General features: G+C 38.7%; 2 protein-coding genes and 1 long non-coding RNA gene across 3 annotated transcripts in view; 2 read left to right on the forward strand and 1 right to left on the reverse strand.

Moving 5' to 3' along the window:
* Positions 1-541: 541 nt before the first annotated feature.
* LOC102218467 (ras-related protein Rab-26-like) overlaps positions 542-27,047 on the reverse strand; it is an 83,952-nt gene continuing 57,446 nt past the window's right edge. The window contains exons 6-9 of the mRNA XM_005807346.2: positions 9,962-10,027; positions 8,023-8,079; positions 7,459-7,535; positions 542-3,183 (exon numbers count right to left, since the gene is read on the reverse strand). Coding sequence (XP_005807403.1) covers positions 3,081-3,183; positions 7,459-7,535; positions 8,023-8,079; positions 9,962-10,027 — 303 coding nt within the window. The 3' untranslated portion in view covers positions 542-3,080. The remainder of the gene's footprint in view (positions 3,184-7,458; positions 7,536-8,022; positions 8,080-9,961; positions 10,028-27,047) is intronic.
* Positions 12,117-13,263, forward strand: LOC111609882. Its single transcript, XR_002753395.1, has 3 exons — positions 12,117-12,311; positions 12,390-12,452; positions 12,722-13,263. It is a non-coding gene; the product is annotated as an uncharacterized LOC111609882 (long non-coding RNA).
* LOC111609880 lies at positions 18,952-24,554 on the forward strand. The gene is made up of 3 exons (XM_023340846.1): positions 18,952-19,038; positions 19,730-20,766; positions 22,062-24,554. The coding sequence occupies exons 2-3, from the start codon at positions 19,770-19,772 to the stop codon at positions 22,100-22,102; spliced, it is 1,038 nt and encodes a 345-aa protein (XP_023196614.1). The 5' UTR covers positions 18,952-19,038; positions 19,730-19,769; the 3' UTR covers positions 22,103-24,554.

A 27,047-nucleotide genomic window follows, 5' to 3' on the forward strand; every position in this document is an offset into this window, starting at 1 on the left:
ACGTTGTTTGTCCTCTGCAACTTTTAGAAAACCTTTTCTACTTTACATTTTTACTTTATTATATTAATTAATAAAAATTCCATAATGTGTCATCTACTTTAAATGCAGCATTAAAGTTCCTGAAAAGATTAAAAACAAATCTTTAGATGAAAATAAATTGTTGGCAAGCCAAGACTGGTTTGACTTTTGATAACCGGTGAGACTGGTTCAGTGATGAGTACAAATATCTTTTAAATTAGCTACAAATGATATCTGTCAGCAGGAATAAAACATGATTTTAAAAAATTGTTCTTGACTTAAAACCCTCCAAAAGTTTCAGCTTTTAGAAGAGTACATTTTCGTCTTTCTCCAGTTCAGCTTAATTCTATATAAGGGTTTATATTTGCTGATCTACTACCTACTAATTTATTTAGTAGTTTGGTTTTTCACCCTGCTGGTACCATAAAATCAATTAATCATCTATTTTTCTCCAGGATGCAGAAACAATTTGTCCCAGAAAAATCTGTAATTCCGGTCTGCTACCAGAAGATGGCACCAACGATTCACAGGAAGAATCTGACAGAATTTATTCTTGAACACAATTTACAATATAAATAATTGCAAGATACAAATTACAAGACCACAAGTTAAGTTATTTCCCTCTTTCATATTCAGAAAAAAAAAATCTGTCATGTACACAAAAAGTGCTTTAATCATCTGAAAAGAATAAACATGAAGGCATCTTTTTTGATGCATCTGAAGAACAAAGCCAAGTGTCTTTCAACTTGAAATCAACCGTCATCCAGCACTGATTTTACAAAGATCGACTTCATCCGTGAAAAACACTCAGCTGGAGATAAAAGCAGAAACAAACATTCCTTAAAGCGAGGAACCTTCACTATTCCAGCTGTTACTTTAGTGAATCTGGTTACAGGTTGATCTCATCCACTAAGAGGAACAAAAAAAAAAACCAACATGTCTACATTGTATAAAAAACTGAAAGAATCTAGAAACTATGGTAATGGACATTAACAATTCTTAAAGCCAGTCTGAAAGCAGCCACTAATGCCTTGGCTTTCATTTCAGCTGTCCAGCATCATCAGGAGTCAAATTTGAATTGGGATCTGATTCACTAAAAGTGAATATCTTTTGTTTTAGGAAGGATATGGGCAGATGCCAGAGGTTTTAGCCACATCTGATGAGTAAGAGGTCTGCCGTTGGACTCTAACAGGAATGTAGAAGAAACCTGCTGTGATAGAGGATCTGTCACTCAGAAATATAGATATTTCTGAAGTATTTCCATGAGCTTTATACTGATGAAACACCACAGCACTCCAAGGCTACATTCAAACAGCAGCCTGATCCGACCCAAATCGGACTTTTTTTCCCCCGTATGCGACTCATGTCAAACACTGAACAGTCCAATTCAGACACTGTCACCCTACAAAAAAAATTTGATCTGTTCCACATGTGGCACTAAATCAGATATGCATCCGATTGTTTTCACGGCATCTACAGACTGAACCGTCACGTCGCATTTTATCCACCTTTGATGTCATTCTGGTGTCTTAATTCTGCACCAGAAGAAGCCAGACGTGGTAAACTGTGATGTAAACAATGATGGAAGATTCTAGTTCTGCTATTATGAAAGACGTGTGTATCAGTGAAGCGCATCACAATCTCACCACTCTGACTTCTGACTCCACATCCAAACCGATTCCTCCACAGACGTCGCACTCAATGTTCTGCTGAACGCCGTTGCTATTAGTTGTGACTTCTTTTTATTAGCTTACTTCAACCTATTATGATTCTGTGACAATGCTGTCATCTCCCTTTGCAGAATAATTTTAAAATTTAAACATACATGACGGCATTTATTATTACCTCTGTAAACGGTGAGCTGCGGTTGGACGTCTTAGTTAGACGTTCCTTTTCTGTGCGTGCGCGTCGCTTCGGGGTCACAGACCGTTCACACTGAAGTCTGATTGAGGTCGTAATTAATTTGTGGTATCAGTTCTTTTTCGCAAAAAAGAAAAACATAAAAAAAAAATATGAATTGATCATCAGTACCTGCTGTGTGAACGTAGCCTAAACTTTAAGTTGATGCTTTATGACGACTTTATTCCAGTCTATTCTACAGGTTCCATGACGGTGGGTAAAGTAGACCAAGTGAAATATTAAAGTCATTTCCACAGAGGTTAATGAAAGGGGTTTGAAATCAGACATTTTTTATTACAGTGAACCTTTACACAGATTACCCAGTCATTTACTTTGCAGTGGCGAACTTTATGGCCATAAAAATACACTCAAAGCATTTGAAGCCATCATGAATAAGTTGGATATCTCCTGAAAATCCTCTGTGTTGTTGGGATAAAGTGCAGAGTACAGTCTTTTGCTGATGATGCGCTTCTTTACATTTCATATCGGGTCAAAATTACATGGAAACTGAATACCGTTTAGTGTCGAATCTCATCACACGTCTTCAAATATGAAATGTAGAGCACATATATACGGACGAAGGCTCAGATCAAGTTTCACACATATCAATAAAACAGGCTAGATACTGTACAAGAAGAGGACACAGTGACTTTAGAAATGGCTAATTAGCTGCATCAGTGAGTTTGATCCGATTCTGTTGATTTGATAAACTACAACATCATGACCGCCGAGTTCTGCTCTAACGCTCTAACAAACCACAAAGCTCCCAAAAAACAAAATTAGTCGTCATTTTTAAAATATGTACATCACATGTGAAAATCTGAGCAACATAGATTCTGCAGGCAGTGAACTGAGCTGAAACGTGTGTGTGTGTGTGTGTGTAGGTGTAGGCATGGGTGTGTATTGGCGTGTGTGTGTATTTGTGTGTGTGGACATGCACAAGTTCATTTACATTCACAGTTGCAGCAGATGGGTGAGTTATGGGAGAGCAGGTTGGCCTTATAATCACTCAGAAAGTGAGAGGGTCATTCCCAGGCACACGCACACTCTAGCTTATTGTGTAGTTTAATGATAATAATATTATCGATAATAATAATAATAATAAGATCCCTGCTTTCTTTCGCTGCGTTCAGTACCAACATGATCAACACACCGGGTGTGGTCTAGGTCCGGCAGCAGCCAGCGACCCTCATTTCTTTGTCCACGTACTCCTGCAGCTGGAACTTTGGCTCGTCTGGTTCCTTCATGGTCCGGTGCTTCAGCTCTCTGGTGATCACACACACACACACACACACACACACGCACACACACCCACACACACACGCACACACCCACACAAACGGAGTCAGTGAACACGATTACGTGTTCGTAGGTTTTCTGCAAAGATCTCGATCATTTGTGCATTTTCAATAATCCCAAGTTAGTGGAAAAGCAGGAAGTTGAAGGAGTATGTGATTTAAGGGGAAATATGAGTTTAAAGAATAAAAGCACATTTAGAATTGTATGACTAGAGTAATTAAATATATTCAAAAATAAAGGCTGAAACAAATATTTCTCAACAGTTATACGGAAGATGGCTACACAAACAGCAAAATAATATGGGATATTCTTAGATGATTCAGATAAATATACACATATTTACTTCAAATTTATGTTTTGTATGCAAGATATTGGTTTAATATATACTGTCGTATGTATTTTTGATATAACGCTATATTGAAGAATAGCATAAAGGGGAATTAAAAAACAAAAAAGTAAGCTTCTTATCACTGCTTTTCAAACAAGTATAGTAAGTTAGAAAATGATACTGAACGCTTTCCACATTTCTTAACACACTCAGTCAATTTCATTTGGAATCAGTCAAAGATGGCCACTTTAACCTAACTTGACTACATGAAGATTTTCTACGTAAAATCTGCTCATTTGTCTCCAACCATGACCTGTATGAAAGTTTCTGGAACAACATCTGTACTTTGTCTGGACCACTCATTTGTTTTAGGGAAAAATGTCTCATCATGCTAATACAGCTTTAAGAACTTATTTACATTAAAACAGCTCTACTCAGTGATTCATCTTGAGCCTAAATTGAGCTGTATTGACTGTGGATGTATTTCCTTATATGTTGCTTAATATATTGAAGTTCATGTCCTTTTGTAGAATGCTTTTCATAATAGTCTAGTTTATATTGCTTTGATTATCTATTTGGCCTCCATTCCGTATTTGTATCCGTCTATTTTTGAAGTTATTTTTATTTTGAACTAAACTCCATGACCTGAATGTATTGGCTGTAAGGTCAATGTAAGGTAGTGAATCAGTAAGGCTGAGTTCACACTGCAGGCTGAAGTGACCCAATTCAGATTTTTTTTTTTTTTACGTAATGCGACCTGTATCTGATCTTTTCATGACAGTCTGGACAGCACAGGTCGGATTCTTTTCCAATGCGACCCATATCCGATACGTATCAGATTCAAATGCGACCTAACGTTCAGGTCGCATTCATCCAAACTGAACGTCACTGACACTGGACAAATCTCACTCTTCTGCGCCATGATACGCGCAAGCGGGACGGGATTATAATGAGGATTAAGTTGTTAATATGCTACTCCGGTCGGACAACAACTTCAAATATGTAAGCTATGCTCCACCATTAGCCTCCATGTTTACGTCCACAAACACCGAGCACTTCTTCTTTTTATAGCGGTTGGCAGAACACCGAGAACGCTGACGCTGTTGCGCCCTCTACTGCGCATGCGGGACACTTTCAGGTCCTTTGCCCGTTCAGACTGCAGAACACATACAGGTCGCATATGTGTGGCAGTGTGAACAGCCCCAGCAAAAAAAAAATCCGATTTGACAAAATATCGGAATTGGGTCAGTTCAGTCTGCAGTGTGAACGCAGCCTAAGTTAGTTAAAACATTGAAGTGGTTTGTTCTTTAGCGGTAAATAAGCAGGCTGTGTGGTTCTTTGTGTAGGATTCAGCGGCTTGCATGGAAACTCCCCTCATAATTCTGTGGCATAAAAGCGATCTGGTTATTATAACAGAACACTTTTCTCCTCTGTTTGCCTCTCTTTGTAGCCATCTGCGTCCCCTGTGAGCTGCTTCGTTGTCATTTTGAGCTTCTTTCATGCTAGATTTGTGTCTCATTAGGAGCCTCCACACTTCCCTTTATTGACCTGCCATAAAAAAAAAAGTAATAATTTCAAACTAATGCCATCACCTCCTGAACCTTTGAGCCCTCCGGGTTTGTATCTGGCGGCGTGTGCCAGCAACCCACCTGTGGTTACCGTGGAAATTAGCTCATTAAGACGCGGAAACCAGGAGCTTGATGAGTTTTTAACCTAATATTGAAAAGGAGTGCTGGATGCTTTTGTCGACACAGAAATGAATGTTTTGATTACTGCTGTGATATTAGAGCAGTATATTAGCTAAAAATTTGAATAAAAATTGGGTTATTTATTCTCACTAATATACACATTACATTCCCCTGCCCTGTTTTGGCTGCTTTCCCAACCCTAACGCGATCGGAGCGAATAACAAAAAGTGATAAAGTGGAGATTTAACTGTGACAAAATAGATGAGCGACGCAAAGTTATTAAGCAACAAACATGAGCTGGAGGACGAGGAGATGAACGGATCAAATTTGATATTCTGTATTTGCAGAAGGATTGTGTACCAGACAGCGAGTCTATTATTGGCAATGCCTCAGCATGCCAGCCTGTTACCATAACGAGGCTATAAAAGGGAAACGGCTCCCACACAAACTGCCTGACATTATACATAAAGAAAAAACACGCAGTTGAAATAGTACCCTCTCTGCTTTTGACTTATTTTTCCCATAGAGTTTGATTTGTGTTGTTCAGTTAATGAGATAAAATAAAGTTGGTTTCTCAACTCAAAATTTCGTTTTTACATCGTTACTGTTTGTCATATTAATATGGTGCCTATAAACTGTCCAAATTTCATCATAGATTGGAACAAAATCATTCAAAGAAAATAAATAACCATAAAAATCCCTACTGACTGGTCAGAAGTTTGATGCTACATTAGACATAAATAAAAAAGTATCAGTATTGGCGATACGGGCCTGTATTTACTTGGTATTGGATCAATACCAAAATATTCAAAATCGCCCACCTCTGGAAACTGAAAAACTTATGAGTCATGGAACTTTTTTGAGAAAATCTTTTTTTAGAAATATGAACTGTGGATGCTAATGTGCTACTGCACATTAGCATATTGAGCTAAAATAGCCTTGAGCAGCTTTGCTGATAGGCTAACTCCTTTTAGCACAACTTCAACACAACAGTCTCTACCAGCGTCCAATCAGATTGTTTTTTTGAAAACAATCTGATACCACCCTGACCTGCAGTAGACCAACAGAAGGAGCTTTGTCATCCATCGCAGATCTTGCTAGTGTGTCAGATTTATGGCCGTAGCAGAAACACTCAAATACAAAGGTTCCAGGACTGATTAGTTACTTAAAACATTTTAATACGTTAAAATTGTTTGTAGTAAATATGTTTGCACTCTTTCCACTCTTCTGAGCTGAAGGTGTTCTTGTGTGTGTCTGAATACAGTATTATTAAATATAACATGAGCTGGATGACTAACACGATGTCCTGACCTTACTGTTTGTATATATTGTAAATATACAAACAATAAGGTACATATTTTTTGTTTGTTCCTGCTTTTTTCCACCTATGTATAACATGCATTTCTTTGATTTTATATGGCTCAAAATAAATAAAATCTATGTAACTAATTAATCAAAATTCTCGCGGTTAGACCCAGCCCTAGTAAAAGGCTTTTAGTAGAAGAGTTCTTCCTGCAGTCATATAGTCAATGAAGAATCAAGCCTATTTAAAAGAGGGAGGAATGAGTTTAACCAGATGGATTTGTGGCTTTTGATTAAAGAATTCCTGTAATAAAAAGACATTTAAAACATCCTCCAAAGTCACGGTTTAAGAATCTGAGCAAAAAGTGGCATGTTCTGTTCAAACTGTTTCCATAACAACCACTAGACAGTGTTTACATACCAAACATGGAGTTTGATCAACGCCACTGAATAAATGTAGAGATAATAAAATGTTTCTACGCTTTTAAGCTCAATATTAAGCACATTAAAGTTTTTAAACATCTTTACCATGACAACCATAACATAACTTCCATATTCTGTCCTGGTGTTGTTTAAATTTGAGTGTTTCTGTGAAAAGCCTTCCAGGCATATTAATGGGCACCAAAGTTTTTCTGATGGAGGACCAAATACGACTTTAAATACTGGTAAGAATCCCAGCAGTTCTCATGCTGCCCCCTGGTGGTGGGGGGTGTTTTCTGGTCACTACTCACATGAAGTCCCTAATCACTAAAGCTCCTTTATTTTCTCTGAACCAGGAGGAAACAGCAGGATGATTTCCATGGAATAAATACCTGTACAGCCGCTCTGGGGCAACAGCAGCAACAAACGAGCGTTTCTATGAAACTAGCGATACCGTTGGACTTGGTGTGGCTCATGCTGGGATTCTGTATTTGTGTGACTCACTTGGCCGCAGCAGTGAAGGCCAACTCCACATTCAGTCCTGATTTAGCGCTCGTCTCCATGAAGGGCACTCCAAACTCCTGCACAGAAAACACGACTGCTTTTAGCATGCTGACGGAAATCTAGTGAGGGGAGAAAATAACCCTGGAAATGATTAGGTTTTTCATTAATGCACACTTCGTTTGATGGTTGGGGTTTAAAATACCTGCAGAGGCATGATGGAGTTGGAAATTGGCGGCAATAACTCAGCCTCTTTTTGAAAACATGTCAATATTTCTAACCTCAAGCCATTTTTCGCTTTCTTTTTTCTTTTATTCCAAGCAGAGTCGATGAAAAGTGCTCCCCGTGAATTCAAATTTATCCTCAGAGGTTCTCTGAGTGAAACGGCCGGGATAATTCATTTAGCAAGGCGCCACCGTTTATGATAATAACAACATTACGCAGGGCTACCAAATGTGTAATTTAACAGAATAATCAAGAAAGGACACACAGACTAAGGACGGAGGGTGTTTGTGCCAGAAGATGGAGCATGGCAGAAAGCTCTTGTGTGAATTGGAGAAGGCTCACCTTGGCCAGCTTCTCTCCTTCCTCTCGCTTCACCACCCTGTCATGTGTGGAGTCAGCCTGGAAAACACGACAACATGTGGTTGCTCCGATAGACTCGGCGCTGACATGGCGTGAGAATAATATGCAATCATACACTCAACTTTTTATTTTATTTTAGAAAATACCAAACAACATTCTGTATGTGTAACTGGTGCAGATAAATACATCTGAATATCACCAAATACAACATTTTATTTCAAGAATTTGCCTCAAACAGTAAAACTCAAAAAATTTATTTCAAGTAGGAATGTTTTGTTAATATTTTTGGAATATTTTAGCTTACAGAATACGAGCATTTAAAATTCTCTTTCAATTTCCACAAATTGACTGTCCAGACAGCCACAAAAGCTGTCTGGACAGCTTGTGAAAGGTTCAGTGGAAGGAAAAAACACTTGAGAAAGATGTGAATGCAGCAACAGTTAGAGCTTCAGGAGCCATCACTCATAGGCCTGCTGCAATGATCAATTAAAATGAGTTCAATCATTTCCATTCTGATGACTATTTTTGGAAGGGGAATTTTGTGTAGAGACTTCCTAACCATTTTATTTATGGATTTTGGTTGTTTTATTTTAGTTATTAAAATGTCTTCCAGCTCCACTCTGGCATGTCCTGTACAAAATTAAGGTTAACTGGTTTTTGAGAGAGTTATCCTGCATTATTAAGCCACAATTATTATTAGCTGAAAATATTATAAAACAATATTACTGTTTATCACTGTAATTTCTTGGTCAAGTTATCGTCAAGAAATTTTTTTTTTGTATTTGTTGCCATTTGTAGCTGCTACCAACAGGTGTCTCCAGGACGGTGTCTATAGGCTCAGGTTGCTCTGTTGCCGTTTGTCCATTTTTGAATTAAGGTCAAATTTCCATCTCTTTTTCAAATCAATGTTCCAGATCTTTAGAGGCACAGAACCGACTTTCTTTAGGCCCAGAGTGAAGTTTCCATAGAAGGTGATGGTTTATGGCGCCCTCTGCTGGTGATGCTCCACTGAGTTTTATCAAATTCAAAATGAGTGCAGACATTTTAGAGAACTGGATGCTTTGTTCTGTTGAGAAGCTTTCATCTTCCAGCTGCACCTGCTCACTTAGATTAAAGTACTAATTCCTGAGTGAATATAGTGTAAAGTAGAGCTGGACATTTATCGTAATGTTTATCATTTATCGTGATACGCTTCTTATCATGATAAGAATTTTATTTATTGCCACAGTAAATTCCAATTAATGAATAAATGTATTTATTTTTTCTTGTTTTCCCAGTCATTACGTGTTACGCAATTTCATTTTTAGATGATCACCGTTAAGCATATTTGTTTAGTGGATTGTTCTTTTCTTTTTCTTTAAAGCTGGTTCTTGAGTCCGAAATAAAGTTTTCTATTATATCAATAGTTTATATAAATATATATTAAAAAATATGACTAAATTCAGTTACTATATACAACTTAGTGATACAAATGACACTTCTTTATAGCATATTACAAATGGATGGTTTTTTCTTGCCACTTTTATCGTTTTCACAAAAGTATTGTGCTAAAACGTTTAAGCCCATCTCGTCCAGCCCAACTATAAAGTATTTTTTTTCAACCAAACTAGATGAACTTCATGATTTTCCTATTTATTGTGATCCGCCTTTATCTGACCAGTAAACCAGTATAGGAATCTAATTGAACAGTCTTTTCTTTTTTGTTCACCTGTCCCCAGTTCTGTAAGATAACCTGGAATGTAATAGAGTTTTATTATGAAATCCACAGTTGCTGTGTTGTTGCTCCTATTGCACCGTTTGGTCACCCGTTTGCATTCACGGGTCCGCCTTGGCGCTCACATTCTCTCCTCCATGAGCCTTCCCGGCCACCCTCCGAGTCCATCTGCCCATCCACCTCCCAGTGTTGCCAACAAGGCCTCACCTTGTTGCCCAGCAGCATGACCACCACGTCCTGCTGGGCGTACTCGTGAATTTCCGTCAGCCACGCCTGCGGGTGAAAACAGAGCAAAGATTAGGGAAAGAAATGAAAAAGGGAACAAAAGGACAAACAGGGGACGACAGACGGAGATAGCGGTGATGAAGAGGAGAGTCGGGGATGAAGGCTTGTGTGAGAGAAGATGGATTGTTTCGTGAAGGGAAAGACAAAAGACGCATTTGTTGTTCTCTGATCATCAGCAACTCGTGTGCTTTCTTCTGGTATCTCAGTCCATCCATCTCCTTCCAATTACAGAGTTCCTTTGCTCTCGTTAGAGTCTTTGGTTTCCACTCACTCACAACTCTCTCTAGAAAGCTTCTCATTTATTTGTGGGCTGCGTTCAACCTTTAGGTGCAACCTTTTGAAATGCGATACGAAGAGTAACATAACCGCGTACTTCTAACCCACAGAAAGTAATGACAGATTTAACTCCAACAGGACTAGCAAAGACAAAGACAAACTGCTGTAGTATCTCCAGATCCAATTAGTATTGGTCCAGTTCTTCGGCTTGTATGACATAATTAAATTCACGTGGAAAACTGAATAAATGCACTTGGAAATACTCCAATGCATCAATTAAGGGATGGGTGAAGTGTGTTTTCTATGTTTCGGTATAAGAGATGAGACAGAACAGAATGTCAATGCAAAGAGATGAGTAGCTATGGCAACTAGCATGTCCAAGTAGTTTCAGCCTCAATGGAATCTTGTGTTTTCTCTTGAACTTGTATTCTGCTTAAATCGTGCTTCATGTGTTGACCCTTTATTTTTTTTAATACTATTTTCTGCCTTTTTGTTTTCCTTCTCATCAGGTTTGGAGACTCCTTAGTGTGGAGATTATTGAAGACTTAGGGTGCATTTACACCAGCCCTGTTTAGTCTGCTTTAATCAAACTCTAGTTTGTTTGCCTAGAAAGTCTGGTTCGTTTGGGGAGGTATGAACAAGCAAGCAAACTCTGATGCCGGCCAACAAAGTGAACTCGGTTTTGCCTACAAGCCGAGGTCTGTCTGATTGAAGTGAACACTAATGCAGTTCAAATTGCAAACGGACTGGAGACCACTCCAAAAGCGAACCACACCAGCTGAAAATGTTGCTGTTATGGAACCCAATAGAATCAAATCTACAGGACTATCGGGTGTGAAAACACCCTCAACTCCAATCCAAGTACTGCCGATGTACATTTTCAATGTGAAACAATCTTAGGGAAGCTATCAAACTTGGTTTGTACCAAACCGTGAGACATAAAACTATCTGAAAATCCACAACAACAATAAAAGCAAGTGCAGTCAGCATGAAGCCCACTCTGCCTCTGCAACGCTTCCAGCTACTGACTAAAGACAGACATTCAGAGGTTGATCCCTCCTACTGTGGTAGGAGATTTGTTTCTGCTCGGGGTGACTTGCAGCAGGGTTCTGGTCAGTTAGGAAATACCACCCTATCACTCTGCCTTAAGGGGCTTTCAAAATAATAATACTTTTTATATTTGAAGTTTTGACAACATGAAAAGTTGAGTTTGAGCCAATGGCTTCTGGAATCCTGGTAGCTTTCTTTCAGTGTTTATTTGCTGTACTTAACATATTAATGATGGCCAGGCTGTACAACAGTCAAAAAAAGCTGGATTTTATTGCAGGTGATGAAATATACCAGGGGTGTGTTGAAGCAGGGATGCATGTAAAAGTTGCAGGATGGTAGATTTTGAGGAACGGACTTGGAAATCTCTTTAATAGACTATTTCAATACATACAGTATATCTGACTCTTAAGCTACAGAACCAGCTGCAAATTCTGAAAGTTATTATCCATCTGAAAGAAAACACTTAATCAATTGATAGACTGACCATTCTACTGTATCATTCTGTGGTGGACCCTTAAGAGAACGTCTCCAAAGTTATAACTTAAAGTTGTCTAGAAGAGTGGATGAAAGCCCTGAGATAGATTCATAAAGTCATATAGCAAAGCTATTTTAGACTTTTAGAGTGCAGGTAGCTTCCATCATGACTGCAGGGTAACATTCAATTGTTTCTAGAAAATAAAAGCCAGAAAGCTAAAGTTGGCAGAATATTTACCAATTAAAGACGCAGTCATCTCACCTCAGTTACACACAACGTGTTTTCAAGTGTAAGAAGTGTAACCCAGGGTAAAAACTGCCTTAGTCCCACCTTTGCTACTTCATTGGTTAGAGTGACAGTCAGTCACACAGTGCAATCAGCCAATCACTGCACCTGAAGTAGGTTTTTCAGGCCTGCTCCAGCTTTCCCAATCAGCTGTGAGAGGGAGAGCTGGAGACAAAGGAGCTGCAGGTTTGTGCTGTCAAACAATTGGTTCTTTCTTTGTTTGTATGCACTTTGTTTAAAAAACTCACAATATAAACCATGTAGATCTGAATATCCAGTGAGCTTGGAGCCATGAAGCTGCCATGCACTGATCTTTAAAAGGAATTGGTGAGTAGTGAACATGAATGTTTTGTTTGGTTGACATATTGATGGTGATAGCCAAATTGTGTGATCATCAAACACACAATCTAACTTTTAAATGCAACATATGTGTTTAAGATGATGTGATAAATGTTAAATATCTTTGTCTTAAATAATTGATTGTAGATATAATTGCATTTATTTATGTATAATTGCATTTATTTATGTGTACAACGGAAACAAGTCTAGTTAACTAGCAGGCTGGTAATTGACTGGTCCTGTTTATTTTAATACAGGCCAGGTGATTTCCCCTTTTTGGGGTTAAAGGATGGCGAGCTTCTAAGATCTGGCTGGAGCCAGGAGAACCGAATTTCACTCCATACTGGTCTGGTAGGAGTTTGATGGTCCATGAACTTTCCCCTCCTTCTTATTACACAGACACACTACCCATTATTCACCCTTTCCATCAGAGCTGAATTGCGCTTGGACATTTTTCCCTAAAGTTTCTGGATAAACAAACTATGGACTTTTAAATGTGTGTCGGTCAGACACTGTGTTGACCAAGCGGGGAAAAGTGAAGGACTCTGTGCACATTAGAACATCAACTGCAGTATTGTGTATATATTTATTGTATTTTGGTTTCCATGTATGTTTTGTGTTTTGTATTGTTTATTTAATTTTCTTCTTTAAAAAATACATAGTATTGAAAACAGTTACTCTCTTGTATTGTTTTATTGATTTCTGACGACAGCTCTAGCAGACGAATTTAGTTTTTCTGATGTCAGAAGCTATTTAGTCCTTCAGTGCATTAAGTACTGTTACATTATAAACATCAAATAGTGCTACATTATGTAAAAGTTTCTTTGGTGTGTTTGATCATGGAAAACAATACAGTGCAAGATTTTACATGTTTTTCCCCCCACTTTCACAAATCAAAAAAGCTGTTTAATCTAAAAGAAGATTAAACACATTTCCCCCTTTTCTGCTTTGTTTTAACCTTTGTGTCAATAATAAGTCCTAAACAAAGCTTCTCAGTGGAGTTTTGTTATCTTGGTTACAATTTCTGGGTGTCCAATAAATCTATTTGTAATATTAAATGGTTGAAACACTGAAAACTTCACATTATCTGCTATTTGTTCTTTGTATAACTACTTTCCAGCTGTTCTCTGCTTGCATAAGCAGTTCAAGCCAGACACACATAAATAAAATGAGGTTAAGGTTTGGCACCAGTGGATAAGAACCAAAATAAGATTTCCTGGAAGAGTTGTTTGTTTGTTTTTTTTCTTTTTCAGCGGCAGCCTTGGTTGAACAATGTGTATTTTAATATGTCAGCCCTGGCAATACTTTCTACTGATGAGGAGGAGGCGGCACTGTGTGTTCATAATGTTTAGGTTTGGGTTCACATTCAGCCATCGATTCCATGTTTACCTGAAGCTGATTAGGGAGCAATTTGACAGTTTGTTGGCACTGTGGCGAAAGGTGCAACAAAATTAAACCCAGAAAGAAAAGAAAAAAAAACTCTACCTCAGGATGCCAATTACTCTGACAAAAATATGGCCTAATAATCTCGCAGTGTCATTTCCTTTAAATAGCTGTACTGAGCTTTTATCACAGAGTACTAAGGAGAAAGTAAAATATCTTTTTTAAATTTAGTGATGTCTGAAAGAAGGATAGACATCACTGTGGTGGAATCTTAAGAGAAAAGAGAAATATGCAAAACCTTTCCTCAGCTCAGCGTTTCCAAGACACCATTTAGTGCCTTGAAAAAATAATCCAACCTCAAAAACTTCAATGGATTTCATGTGATAGATAATAGATAGTGATAAATAGATTAATACAAAACAGTGCTAGAATCTACAGGGTGGGCCATACGTTTCCATACATGGGAGAATGTAAAATGTATATTTCTTTTATATTTCAGATACCCAAGAAGACGCGTTTGAAAAAAGAGCAAAGAATTGAAATTATACTGATGGCTGGATCGGGAAGCAGTTGCATGGTTGCACAAAACTTTAACAGGAAACATGGAACGAGCGTCGCACACAACACTGTGGCAAAACGTATTTGCAAGTTTCAGAAAAGTGGAAATGTTGCAGATCAACCACAAAGTGGTCCGAGACGTGCAGCGATTAGAGTCCCACAAAAATAAAAACGGTTGTCCAATATAAAATGTTTATTTTTTCTATGTATGGAAACCTATGGCCCACCCTGTGTAGTAAAAGGAAGTCATATATAGTCCTTTGAAATGTTTTACACTGCAAATACACAGTTTTACCAAGTATTTTTTGGTCTAGTTTCTAATGCAAATATCTTCGTACGCATAAAATAAGACAAAACTAACTTACAAGTGACTTTTCAGCAAGATATAACAGACTTAAAACAACCTCCAATAGTGTCCTGAAAAGTCATCTGTAGGTTATTTGCACAAGAAACTAGACCAAAAATACTCGGTAAGATTTTGAGTTTTTTGCTACGTAGAAATAAAAATCTAAAACCTTAAACCAACCAACTGACCAACATAAAAAACATGAAGTGAACACAGAACAATCTGGCGTCCTTTAACATCTCTCATCAGGAGTGAAGAAAACATCTAGTTTATGTCAAGGGAACAATTTAATACTTAATGCTGAAATGAGTTGCAAGATTTTACTGCCATGAAAATAGCTAAACAGTTTTCTTTTACAACTGAAATATCTGTAACGGAGTCATTGAGAAAAGTTCAAACTAGATATCGATTATGACCCAAGAAATCAACAATCCACAAATATTCTCCTTCCAGCAGGACAACTTTAAACTATCTCAGAGGAACTGTTTGGCTCTAGTTAGGACGTCTCCCTGGTGAGAGAGAGTCTCCCTGGTGAGAGAGAGACTCCCTGTGAGAGAGAGGCTGGTTGGATGGATGAATGGAAATACAATCATTTCCTCTACACACTTGTAGAATCTGCTTAACAAGAGGAAAGGGGCTTAATTTGTTATTTTGTGTTCCTTGAAAGATGGGCTTTTTCTAGTTAAAACTATCTGAAGGACAAGATACTAAATAATGAGTCCAGAGGGGTCCAAGAGTGCCCTGCTAAGGACTTCATTAACTTTCAATCTTGTGTAATTTTCTGTTCACGGATGATGATGAATAGTTTGATTTTCTGTCATTATCCTGTTAATCCTGATGATGTGTGAGCAGAACCAGGCAGGGAAGTTAAGTGTTTAAGTGTGGGTTTGTGTAAAAGTCAAGTTGGAGTCTGATCAGGATACAGTGGTTTCTATTAAGAAAAACAGGAAGTATTCTGATTGAAAACTGGGATCGATTGGAACGCATGTACGCTTTTTTCTTTTGTAAAGTGCCTTGTGATGACATTTGTTGCAAATAGTTGCGACATAAACTGAATTGAACACAATCTGAAACATGGAATTTGAGCATTCTCTGGTAAATGTTTGGATGTAATCACCCAGCTTACATCTACCACACAGTTGAAAGAACCGTTTTTATTCCCACAGAAGGTTCTCAATCCTGACAGCCTTCCACCTTTCACGCTTCCTTCAACAAACAAAAATCTTAGATCTTTTATTCTACCAACCAAACGACAGGGGAACAGACCTCGAATCTGTGTTTTCCATTTCAGCTCTGCTGGTCTCTGAGTTCTAACACCATGAACAAAAAGCTTCAAACACTATGTCTCTCTACTGAGTGCAAAGTTGCTCTGGGCCTATTGTTCTCTCCATCTTTAAGTACACTGAAAGCAGAGTATTCTCCTGGATGATGTGTAGTCCACTAAAATGAAAGAAACACTCAACTCAAGTGGAGACGGTGAGCTGAACAGAGGGCTGCCGTTACCATTTCAAGCATCAATAAGCACATTTTGACTCTTGCTAGCAGGGAGCAGACGCAAACATATTTCATTGCTATTGAAATAAACAGGATAAAAGGTCAGAGCTTTCTCTTAAACACAGATTCTGTATAGTGTACACACACAAACACACCCCCACTTGTCTTCCTCCAGTGTTCAGTGTGTGAATCATCAAAAGAAGAGCTCTCAGATCAGCAGTAATCCCTCCCCCCCGTGTGCAGGTCTACAGTATCCCGAGAGCTTTACATCGTTTCATTACACTAAGATCAATGGTGCAGAGCCCGACCCCACGCCCCCCAACAACACACAAACCTGCCAATTACTCACATAGTCTTTAAAGATCCCGGCAGCCTGGGGGTGGATTAGGTGAGAAGTGGAGGGGGAAGGAACCCCAGTTTGGGAGCTGAAAGTGATCCGACTTCAAAAGGACTAGCTGTCGACATGCAGAGTCAGGATGCATACGGTATGAGGCGGGATGCGCCGAGGACACGTGTTCGGCCGGGTTTACATGTGATGCTTTGTGACTCGCTGTCAGATTTGGGACGTTTGCACAGCCCCCAGTTCGACACGTTAACTTTTGTACACAAACAGACCAGAAAAAGAGAGAAAGAGAGAGAGAGAGAGAGGAATGACCAGATGCAGTACTTGGCCACCTTGCTGCAGGGCCCGACTATGAGTGACCTACAAAGGCTTCCAAGTGTTGAAGAAAAGTTCCGTTTGACTAATTAAAAGGTTATTGCTGGCCAGACAGAGATTTCAGGGGTTTCTAGAAGTCAGAAATTTACATATTGCTACAAATCCTCCATCCTTTATGGTTCAAATGACTAAAATGGGATCTCGCTCAATGTTCACCCTGTTCAGTTAGAACCCGTTTTGTCTCATCATAGTGAGCCCAGTTTGGTACCGAAGCAGGACCCAACCCCACACTGCATTCATCAACTTGCCAAATATGGTTGAAGTTTTACATACAATCTCCTCCTAAATGATTGTTAAAGAGTCAACATAGAAAATGACACCAAATCCAAAAGCAAAAAATTTCAGAAGTGGACTCCTAAAGATGATTTAGGTTTTTCACTGTTTAGCTATTGAGTTAAACTATCACTTCTTTCCCATAAATATCCAAATTCCTTCACTGAAGGGGTCATCATCTGAGCTACTGCTGCCATCAACTTACTATCGTCACATCGACAATGGGAGTTACCCAGACTTTGAGTGGTTAACAGTCTCTTTCCTAGACAAACGCATTGACTGAGATTTTATGGCAACTCAGGAAAAGCTCAGCATTTAAACGAATAAAGCAGATGAAAATATATTAATATGGGCTTGCATTCCCAATAGCTGTAAGCAATAAAATGCTAACAGCTATCCCATTTTTACCCGACCACCACCTAGAAACTTTCATGTCGAGCTTCAAACACAAGGAACACAAAAAACTCATTTATTAGGAAAGCACATCAAGTTTTTCCATACAGTCATACAAATAGGCCTGAAATATTATAAATAGGCAACAACAAAAGAAAGCTGGTTATGTTTTTACATTTGGCAGATGTTTTTATCCGAGGCGACTTGAAGGTGAGGATGGAACAATGCAGGTAACGTCAGAGCTAACGATGAGCTTTTTAAGGCTAGCTCTTCAGCTAGGTCTGCAAGAGTTTCTTGACGATAGACAGTGACCCCCCAGTTCTGATACAACTTTGTATTAACACTGCATCATAGAGTCTGAAGTGTTTTGAGTGCGGCAAAGACACTGCTAGCTTTCAAGCCCTTGACAACCGGAGTAAGTTATGACACTAACCTTTGCGAGAACAGTCAGGTCGAGAAAATCTTTTCCATTAACCACTTTGCAGGCCAACACTAGTTACTTGAAATACGTACGGATAGCTAAAGGTAGAAAGTGCAGCTCAAGGAACACACTTATTCTCCTTTAGGCTGACTGAAGACCAAATGTGCCATTGGCAGATATGTCAAAGCACAGGCTGGTCTTCAGAGACCAGTTAGGAGAGCCTGGCGGTCGTCATGGTGGGAGATGACCAAAGACTGCACCAGGACATGGGTGGTGTGATGGGTCGTTTGTAAAATTACATCAAAACAATCTTTTGACTTCTTGCAAAAAAAGAAAAAAAATCTGGACCGAAAATTATGTCAACATCGCAACTGACTGGCAATGTCACCTCCCTAGGAGACGCCCTGCTGGTGTTGTAAACATTTCTGCCTGCAGCTGGAGCAGAGTTTGTGGAGCAGAAAGCAGTTATGAAATGAGTGAAAGCAAATGTCTGTAATCATTTAAGCCGTTTAATCTTAAAGACAGGGAGCACTTAAATGTAAACGCCATGCGGAGAAGACATTCAAAATGCAAAGCAGCCAAAATGACGCCAATAAGCCCCACAGACTGAGGGGGCATCCAGTTCTTTGTAATGGCTTTTCAATGCAGAATGTGAAACTGATAGTGATTTAAGAACTGATTCATAGTGGTCATGGTGAGACCCTGATCACATCTGTATACCTCACAACGACCCTGGGACATGTCTTTCTTAAAAGCCTTCACACACTCGCTTCACAGTACGATAGCAACAGCTGTTTGTCAAGCGTGTTTGTGAGATGTGATTGCACGACAGAGTGAGAACTGAGACATTTGTGGTTCTCAGGGTGTTACTTTCAGGAAGTTGTGGTAAGATTTGGGTGGACCGCTATGAGGCCAAGACGGAGAAAGGATGTTACTGACAAAAGTTCTGAAGAGATTAGTCGAGACTGAGATCAGGACAGCGCTGCAGGTAAAGAGCTTCTCACGTTTTATATTTTACATTTCATAATCAAGTGTTAGCTTGATATAAACCTTAATATTTGACGACTATGAAAGGAGTAAGTGCTCACTAAAAAGTGTTGGCAAAAATGCCATCACATTTTTCATAACATTTGTTTAACATGTTTCTACTGATCAATTCTGCTACACTAGTTTTTTTCTTAATCAGGAGAAGTATCATACATTTGTAAAATGTAAGAAAGAACAAACTTTAAGAAAAGATCAGCATCAATAAAGTTAACGTAATGAATCGAATGGATTTCTATAAAACCATTTCAGAGTATATAGTAAATCTTTTTGACTTATTGTTTCACTGCGGACTTCAAAAGTCACAGTGAACCTTTTATTTAAAGGGTCCTAAAATGTTCTTCTCAAAGTTAAACTTTAAATTAGAAGGATTTGTCGTCATGAACATTTAAAGAAAAGTGTTTATCTACAGAATGTCATTCCTCATTAGGAAATGACATTCCTAATGTCGTTTGTCTGATGTACAATGTTTAGGATATGTGTTGCCGCTCCTGGAAGAGTCCCTATTGTGAAAAGTCTGTGGTTTTGAAACTTTATTTTAAAGTCCAGATGGGTATGTGCTGTGCTGTTCCTCTTTTTAGATGTAAAACATCCTTAACACACCCCTTCCTTCTTCTCTATGTGTTTCTCCTTAGAGAGTTCTTTACACACCAAGGTTCCACTTAACCAAGCAAGATGAAGAAATGCTCCACTTCTATTAATGGTAATGAAGATATAGTCTCTGCTTTTCACAACTCTGCTAAAATGAGAGAAAAAGTGTGCCATGTAAATACCGTCAGCATCAGAGCACAGAACAGAGAGAGACCAGGGTCCAGATGTCCAAGAACATGCAGCCACGTCCCCAGAGAGCGACCGAACTCAACGGTCTTGACATCCGGGGTGAGCTTGCGCTCTCATCAGAGACGCTGGTCAGTTGACTTCATTAAATGCCAGACACCGCCTGTCATCATGGTGAGGAAGAACAAAAAGGAACCTGACCCTCCTCAGCGCACTGCTTCCCTTCTGCGACTAGAGACATCCTCGCATTCGTCTTTCAAGCGATACTCATGCCCCCCCATTGGGATCTTTTCATCGACATCTTCCTCTTCTTCCTCCACCTCCTCCTGTTGTTCCCCAACTTCTGTTCCCACATCTGTCATCATCGGCCCAGATCCTTTAGGATGGAAAATACAACCCAAATTCAGGTCTAACTCCTCTCAGAACCGCACCAAGAGGCTGTCTCTGCAAATTCCTCTCCCTACTCTCCCTACTCTCAGCTCTCCAAACCTGGAACCTTCGTCTCAAACCAAACCTCAACTTAGACCCAAACCTTCCCGCCGCCACCACTCTGAGTCTTCTGCCTTCCTGAAATCGCTCGGGAAGACTCTGCCTGTGGTGACTCTTGAGCAGCTCCATGCCGTGCATCTCCGGCGAGTTCGCCTTTCCGATGAATCGGACGACGTCTTTGATGAGCCGGGTCAAAGCCAGGGAACAGTGACTGCTTCACCCCAGAAAATACCGCCCCCTATTCGAGAGAAGACAGCCATGGCCAGGAAAATAGCACAGCTGATTGCTTGTTCAAGGCAGCCTGGCAGGCCAGTTACAGCCAACATCAACAAGATCACTGCAATGAAGCCAACGTCTGAACATTGGCAGAATAACGACTATAACAACACGTGTGCCACAAAAATGGGTGAGTCGCTCATAGAAGTCAACTTTTACAATCTTGTAAAGGATGAAATGTGTTACCTAAAGCTTAGTGCACTATTTATTAATCAAGCAATCCAGCAAGAGGTGTACTGTAATGACTTTAATGAAAGATGACATGCTGGATATAAAGAAACGTGACAAAATCCTGAGTGTACTGGAAGGCCAACAGTCTGGATCCCCAGTTTTAGCTCATTTCAGCAAGATAAAGATAATGTTTTATTAATACAATTTCATAAAATAGCATTAGGTTGGTCACCGTTTTCTCAGTTGAAGAAACATCTGTGCTTGTACGAGACAAGGTTGTAATTTTTAGATTCCCTTCTGCTCCAATGCTTGAATCAAATTAGCAGTCATTTAGCTCTGCAGAAACCCTGTAATTAGAATTTCATTTGATTTATTTATTAAAAATATGTTTGTCGATGCTACTGGTGATATCAGTAACCTTTAGTAGGGAGACCTAGAAAAGCACAATATGTAGAACTTTTTCAACTTTTTTGAGAATTTCTTCATTTTTCTACAAACTGACCGCAATTGATCTTTTTTAAACATGTCTGTGAAAATATTTCTCTTTTTTAACCACTTAATTTAGAAATATTCTATAATTTCAGGTCAATCGGTAACATTTATGAGGATTGTAGAATATTATGAAGTGCTTTACTTTGAGGACTGCATAATCCAGGGGTGTCAAACTCCAGGCCTCGAGGTCCACAGTCCTGCAGTTTTTAGATGTGCCACAGGTACAAAACACTGGAATAAAATGACTTAATGACCTCCTTCTTGTGTAGATCAGTTCTCCAGAGCCTTAATGACCTAATTATTCTGTTCAGGTTGACTGCAGCAGCAGAGGCACATCTAAAAGTTGAAGGACACCGGCCCTTGAGGACTGGAGTTTGACTCCTGTGGCTTAATCAGTAACACCTCGAGTTAAACTTCTAATGAAGAAAAATATTTATTGTAAAACACACACTGAGAAAACCACTTTAAATCCATTTTTCAGTGTGAGTTGAAAATTTCAAGACACTGATACAATCTTGGAAGTTTAATGTCAGTTTACTCGCCCACAAACATCACATTATCCTACAAAGTCAAGTTATTTAAAAAAAAAATAAATAAATGATGCATGAGGCAGTTTTTGCAGTTTGCCCCCACAACAAAGTGGACAGCCCAGAGTGTTCCTCATCCTGATTAACTTTCAATGATTTTCTTTAGGATGTGAAGAGAAGAAAGAGACGGGCCTAACACTTGAAATCAATGCTAACCGCATTTACTTTCTTTCAGCCGAGCTGCATCTTGATAACGTCTGCAACAGGAACAGGTGAACCCCACGCTTCCCCGGCCGTGAAATGTGAGGAGATAACTGAAGAGTCTCCTCCTCAGCTTCACAAATTACGACCACAGGGTGTGAAGCCGAGAGAACAAACTGTCCCCGAAGACAAGTTCAGTCTAGTTTTCCTTTTTTATGATCTAAGGACTAATTATTGCTGAAACTGTTGAAAACAAAAATGTGTCATTACTTCAATATTTTACTCCCCCCCCAAAGCATCTGTGCCTTCTTGCAATTGCAGTCTATGTTTTGTTTGTGGAAATTATTGGGGTGACTGAAAATGTTTGTACATGCCCAGGTTATGCAATTACTTTTGAATTGAACTTAGTCAAATTTGTTTGTTTATATGCAATTACCTCATCTGAGTTGAACAAAAAGTCTGAAATAAAGATAATGAGGCATCATAATTTAACTACTGTTAACTACAACTACTGTTGTCAGATATTGTGTGTGAAAAACACAGCAGGTTCCCTTTATCATTAAAAACAACATGGACATGAGAATACTGAATTTATCCAGCAAAAATGAATGCTTTTATAAATGCTTTATATGAATAAGATTTCAAACTAAATCCTAATGTGCACAACCCAAGGTTACAATAAATTTGGCATTGCACTTCCTAGCGGGATACAATTTTTCTTCATAATGTAATAGTTTGCGGCTCTGGGAGGCTTAGATAACCACAGAAATGTTAACACATTAATCCTCATCTGCATTTTAATTCCCGTACATCCAGGACCACTGACCCAGAGTGGGTGATAAGATTGTAAAGAACCGTTTTAGGGAGAAGAAACTTGCTAATAAGCGTATGAAGCTGCCTGTTGCCCTGCGGCTTCCTCATAAAGTGACAATGAAACTTTAAACAAGCTTCAGATGCGGTTGTGTTCAAAACCTCTACTCTGACAGAAACATCTGAGAGGGAAAACCAGTTTCTACCTAAATATCATGCTACATATTGCAGCTTTAAGGTGAAGGCAGGAAGATTTCCTTCGCTTTTCAGCCTCATCACCAAATATTTTAGCTTTCATTGGTGTGGAAAAAAACATGGAACAGTGTTGAACCATCCCAGGACTGGATGCCTTACCAAAGTTACCAAAAATGCACCGATATGAAAATTTGGGCCGATATCAATATCCAAAATTAATATTGCTGTTATGGTAAATAACCAATATTAACTGATGAATACATTTTATGAATATTTCACTACCCTTTAAAAAAAACAATCACGACACTAACTTTATCACTGCTTCAGACAAACTCTCCACAATCCTACGCTACATCACTATCAGACACACATCCCAGATGATTTGCACTCGACTCATCCTGATGTTACAACAAATTTCCGGGTAGAGCTAGAAGACATTAAATTAAAGGTTTAAAGGGGCAGTATTCCCTAATGTAATGCTTCAATTGCTGACTGCATGTTCGGTATTTTTTGTGTCTTTATGATGTAAAGCACTTTGAACTGCTTTGTTGCTGAAATGTGATATACAAATAAACTTGATTTGATTAAAGCTAAAAATGGGAGAAGTTACAACGTTGACATTAATGGAGATCTAAAAACAAAAGCAGTAAAATCTGAATTAAAATACGTTGGGTTTACTTCAGGTGTGAGTGAGATCGGATCGGGCGCTGAATATTTTTGGCTCGATGGAAACTATTGAAGACGCATACACAAGGGTGGCAAATATTTTCTGTTTTTTTATACTCAGACAAAGTAGTAGTCGCTTATATTAACCGTTAGTAGTGACAGTGATAGTCCAGGACTTGCTGTTTACGGGTACGTCACAAAAAATTTGGAGTATTGTGAAAAAGTAACTTTTTGATCCTTATTTCAGAAAGTAAAACTCCTATAGATTCGTCACACACTGACATTTCTTTCTTCTAATTTTGATCATTATGGCTCACAGTTAACGAATAACCAAAGTTCAATCAGAAAGATACAGAACAGGCTGGAAAGATATATTTACAAAAGTTCATTTTCTTAAGCTCAAGTAACAAAAATAGAAGGAAATACAATTTCAAAAGTAAAAGTGTGTACTACTTTAAAATAAATGTGCATTTCTGTGCATGAAGTTAAATTATGGAATAGTTTGGATAAAGAGTAGGAAAAATGCTTTACTGTAAATCCATTTAAAACACTTTAAAAGAAAAAAATGATTAAATCTAATAAATTTTTGAGTTAAAAAGGAGAATGACATACTCTTTGCAGCTTTTATGTTTAATTTTATGTATACGGCCTTGAAAATTTACTTTGTAATTAGGGACAGGTTTGTATAACATTGTTCTTCTCCCTGCTTCCTTTTCATAAGTGTATTAGTAAATTAATGATGGAATTTGTAAAGTCGAGTGAATAAACTAATTGACCGAAGAAGAAATACGTGTGGCTTAGTTTTGAATTCAATTGTTTAATACAATATTAATCCTCAAAAGGAAATGACATCAGGAAAATAGAGAAATTCATTCTAAATAAGAAGAGTTGACAAAAAGAGGTGATGTTGAAATGTCCAGATACTGATATGAATGCACTGGGACTCTTGAGCTTTTAGATTTAAATGCATTTTGTGACCTGCAGGGGCCAAACAGATGCTTCATGCTCTGCATCACTTCCTGCAGACTCATCCAACACGCTGCTCTCTGTCTGCAGTCTGAAAGCCAAGTGAGGAGGTTCTGCTCTTCATTCAAAATCATACCGCACTGTCACTTCTCATTGTTGGCACTTCAAGGACTAATTTACTTCCCAGACACCTTAATCACCATGACAATCACGTGAAGAAATGGTTTCAAATTTCTCCTCCTTCCTTTTTCGTTTCACTCCTGCTACTTAACCTGCCAGGGAGCTCAATCCTATCCCAGGTGTCTGTGGGATCATTTAAATAATAAAAAAAGAAAAAGTATTTTTGCCATGATTACAAATGAGAACAGATGTCAGAAAGAGCCACAGGTAGTGTAGGTAGAGGCAGTGCCTCGTGGAAAGTTTTCAGTTTTTTGATGTTGCTGCTTTTTGCACTTTATGCTCAATTTACTTTCTTTATTCTTGTGTGTGAAGAAAGCCACTTTATGTTGGTTATGTTTTAAGTTTACATTTTTTATCCAACTGAAGCTCCCATTATGCTTTTCTGTTCAACATAAAGCCTTCCATCTATTGCTTTGTGAGCAGATTCAGTCAAATCAAAATGTATTTGCTAATTATGTACCTTAGATCTTATCTATAAATAAGATTAAAAGTTTGAACATTAAGTATGCGAACCCCTGATACAGAGGAAGCCAGCTGTCTGAAGTTAGAACACTGGAATAAATGAGTTTATTCATTTTAGAAAAGAGAGTGTTATTCTCAGGCGAGACATCAGAGATGGAAGTTTGCCCTGTTTTCCCCACATGTGGATGCTGGTGACCCAAAATGTGGCTTCATAGTATGTGACATGTCATGCAGTCCTTATTTTCCAGGTGTCATGGCATAAAAAAGTAGACATTTTTGCTGTCAGTGCCTGTCACTGCAGCCTGCCTCTAAAAATTTTTTTTTAAAAAGCAGAAATAAAACATAGCAAGACAGCATGATTCTAAATGTACAAATAAATTTAAGGTGAAATGCATTTTACAATGTTTTTTCTGTGAATTTATGTGGTATTTTTGCTTCTTGTTTCAAATTAAACCACCAGGAAAAAAATGCAACTTAACACTTCAGCTCATTATGATGTTCAGCTTGTAGAATTAATGCTTAATGGGGGAAAGATATAGCCAGCATTTGTATTCTGCTCCCCGTACCTTTATAACCTTGATAAATAAAATCATGTTCAATCCAGTTGCTTTCAGAAGTAACAAGAAGAGAATTTTCTCATTATAAATACTGTTGTTCTACTAAGATATTAAATGTTTGCATTAGTGAGCAAACATGAAAAACACAGCAGACAGGTCAGGGAGAAGTCTGCAGTGTTAATCACATTTTCCATTATATTTACAGTTTGTAACTTTTAATAAAAATGTTTTGTTTTTTTTCCACATAATTGTTAAAGTCGTCACCATGTTGTGACTGTATAAGATGAGACAGATAATCTGTGATAAGATTGATATCTCCTATCTTCATGAACCGCTCCTGACCAAAACCAACCAATTGGAGCCAGGAGGAGGGTCTTACGACTGTCAATCACCCTTATGTATTCATTACTAAATGTGCTAACAACTTACCGTTAAAGGAAAACGGTTTCCATTCGTCGTCATCGGTGGCTATGCTAACTAGCCTTAGCATTCATGGCAGGCTCGGTTGTGAGGAGCTAGCTGTAGCGTAGCGGAGAGCCAGGAGGAGGATGTGAACAGTAGTAGGTAGGAGGCAGAAGAGCCCAATGTTTTCACAAATTATCCGTCTCATGTTACACTATCACGACATAGTGACCGTTTTAGTAAATATTTCTACATAAGATACACAACTTTTCATACGTAAGACTAACCATGAAGCTGAAGTGAATCAATTCTAGAAATTTTGCTGGGACTTGATTTCAAGTAAATAACCGAAACTTCCGAAAAAGTGTGAGTGAGCCGGACAGATGGAGTCCGAGAAGAGATAACGAGACGAGACGTAAAGCGGGAGAGGAGGAAATCTTTTTCCACCTGGCGGGGTGAGCAGCACAGGCTGAACAGGCTGAACACGCTGATGCTTGTTAGTCCGCATGAGCGCATGACGGCACATCATGTGAGCATTGTGTCAGAATTTGTTTACCCAATATGTGCACGAGTTTGCATATGTGGGTGTTCAAGCTTCTCTGCTTGGTTTGGCAGTACAGTCAAGAAAAGGCAGAAAAAAACAAGGTTAGCATCAGGACTAGACACTCTGAACCTGATCCCACCTCATTATCCCTGTTACAGCTCGCTGAGAGGCTTCTGTGAAATGCTCAACATTTCTAGCTGCAGGATTTTGATTTTAGACATTCATATAAGTTCCTCTA

Source organism: Xiphophorus maculatus, chromosome 10, assembly GCF_002775205.1.
Source record: "Xiphophorus maculatus strain JP 163 A chromosome 10, X_maculatus-5.0-male, whole genome shotgun sequence".
NCBI lineage: Eukaryota > Metazoa > Chordata > Actinopteri > Cyprinodontiformes > Poeciliidae > Xiphophorus > Xiphophorus maculatus.

Excerpts from the sequence above, each read along its gene's own strand:
- LOC111609880 (XM_023340846.1), top strand. The coding sequence starts at position 19,770 with ATGAAGAAATGCTCCACTTCTATTAATGGTAATGAAGATATAGTCTCT. Across the intron at positions 20,767-22,061 it reads CACGTGTGCCACAAAAATGG|CCGAGCTGCATCTTGATAAC; the intron begins GTGAGTCGCTCA and ends ACTTTCTTTCAG.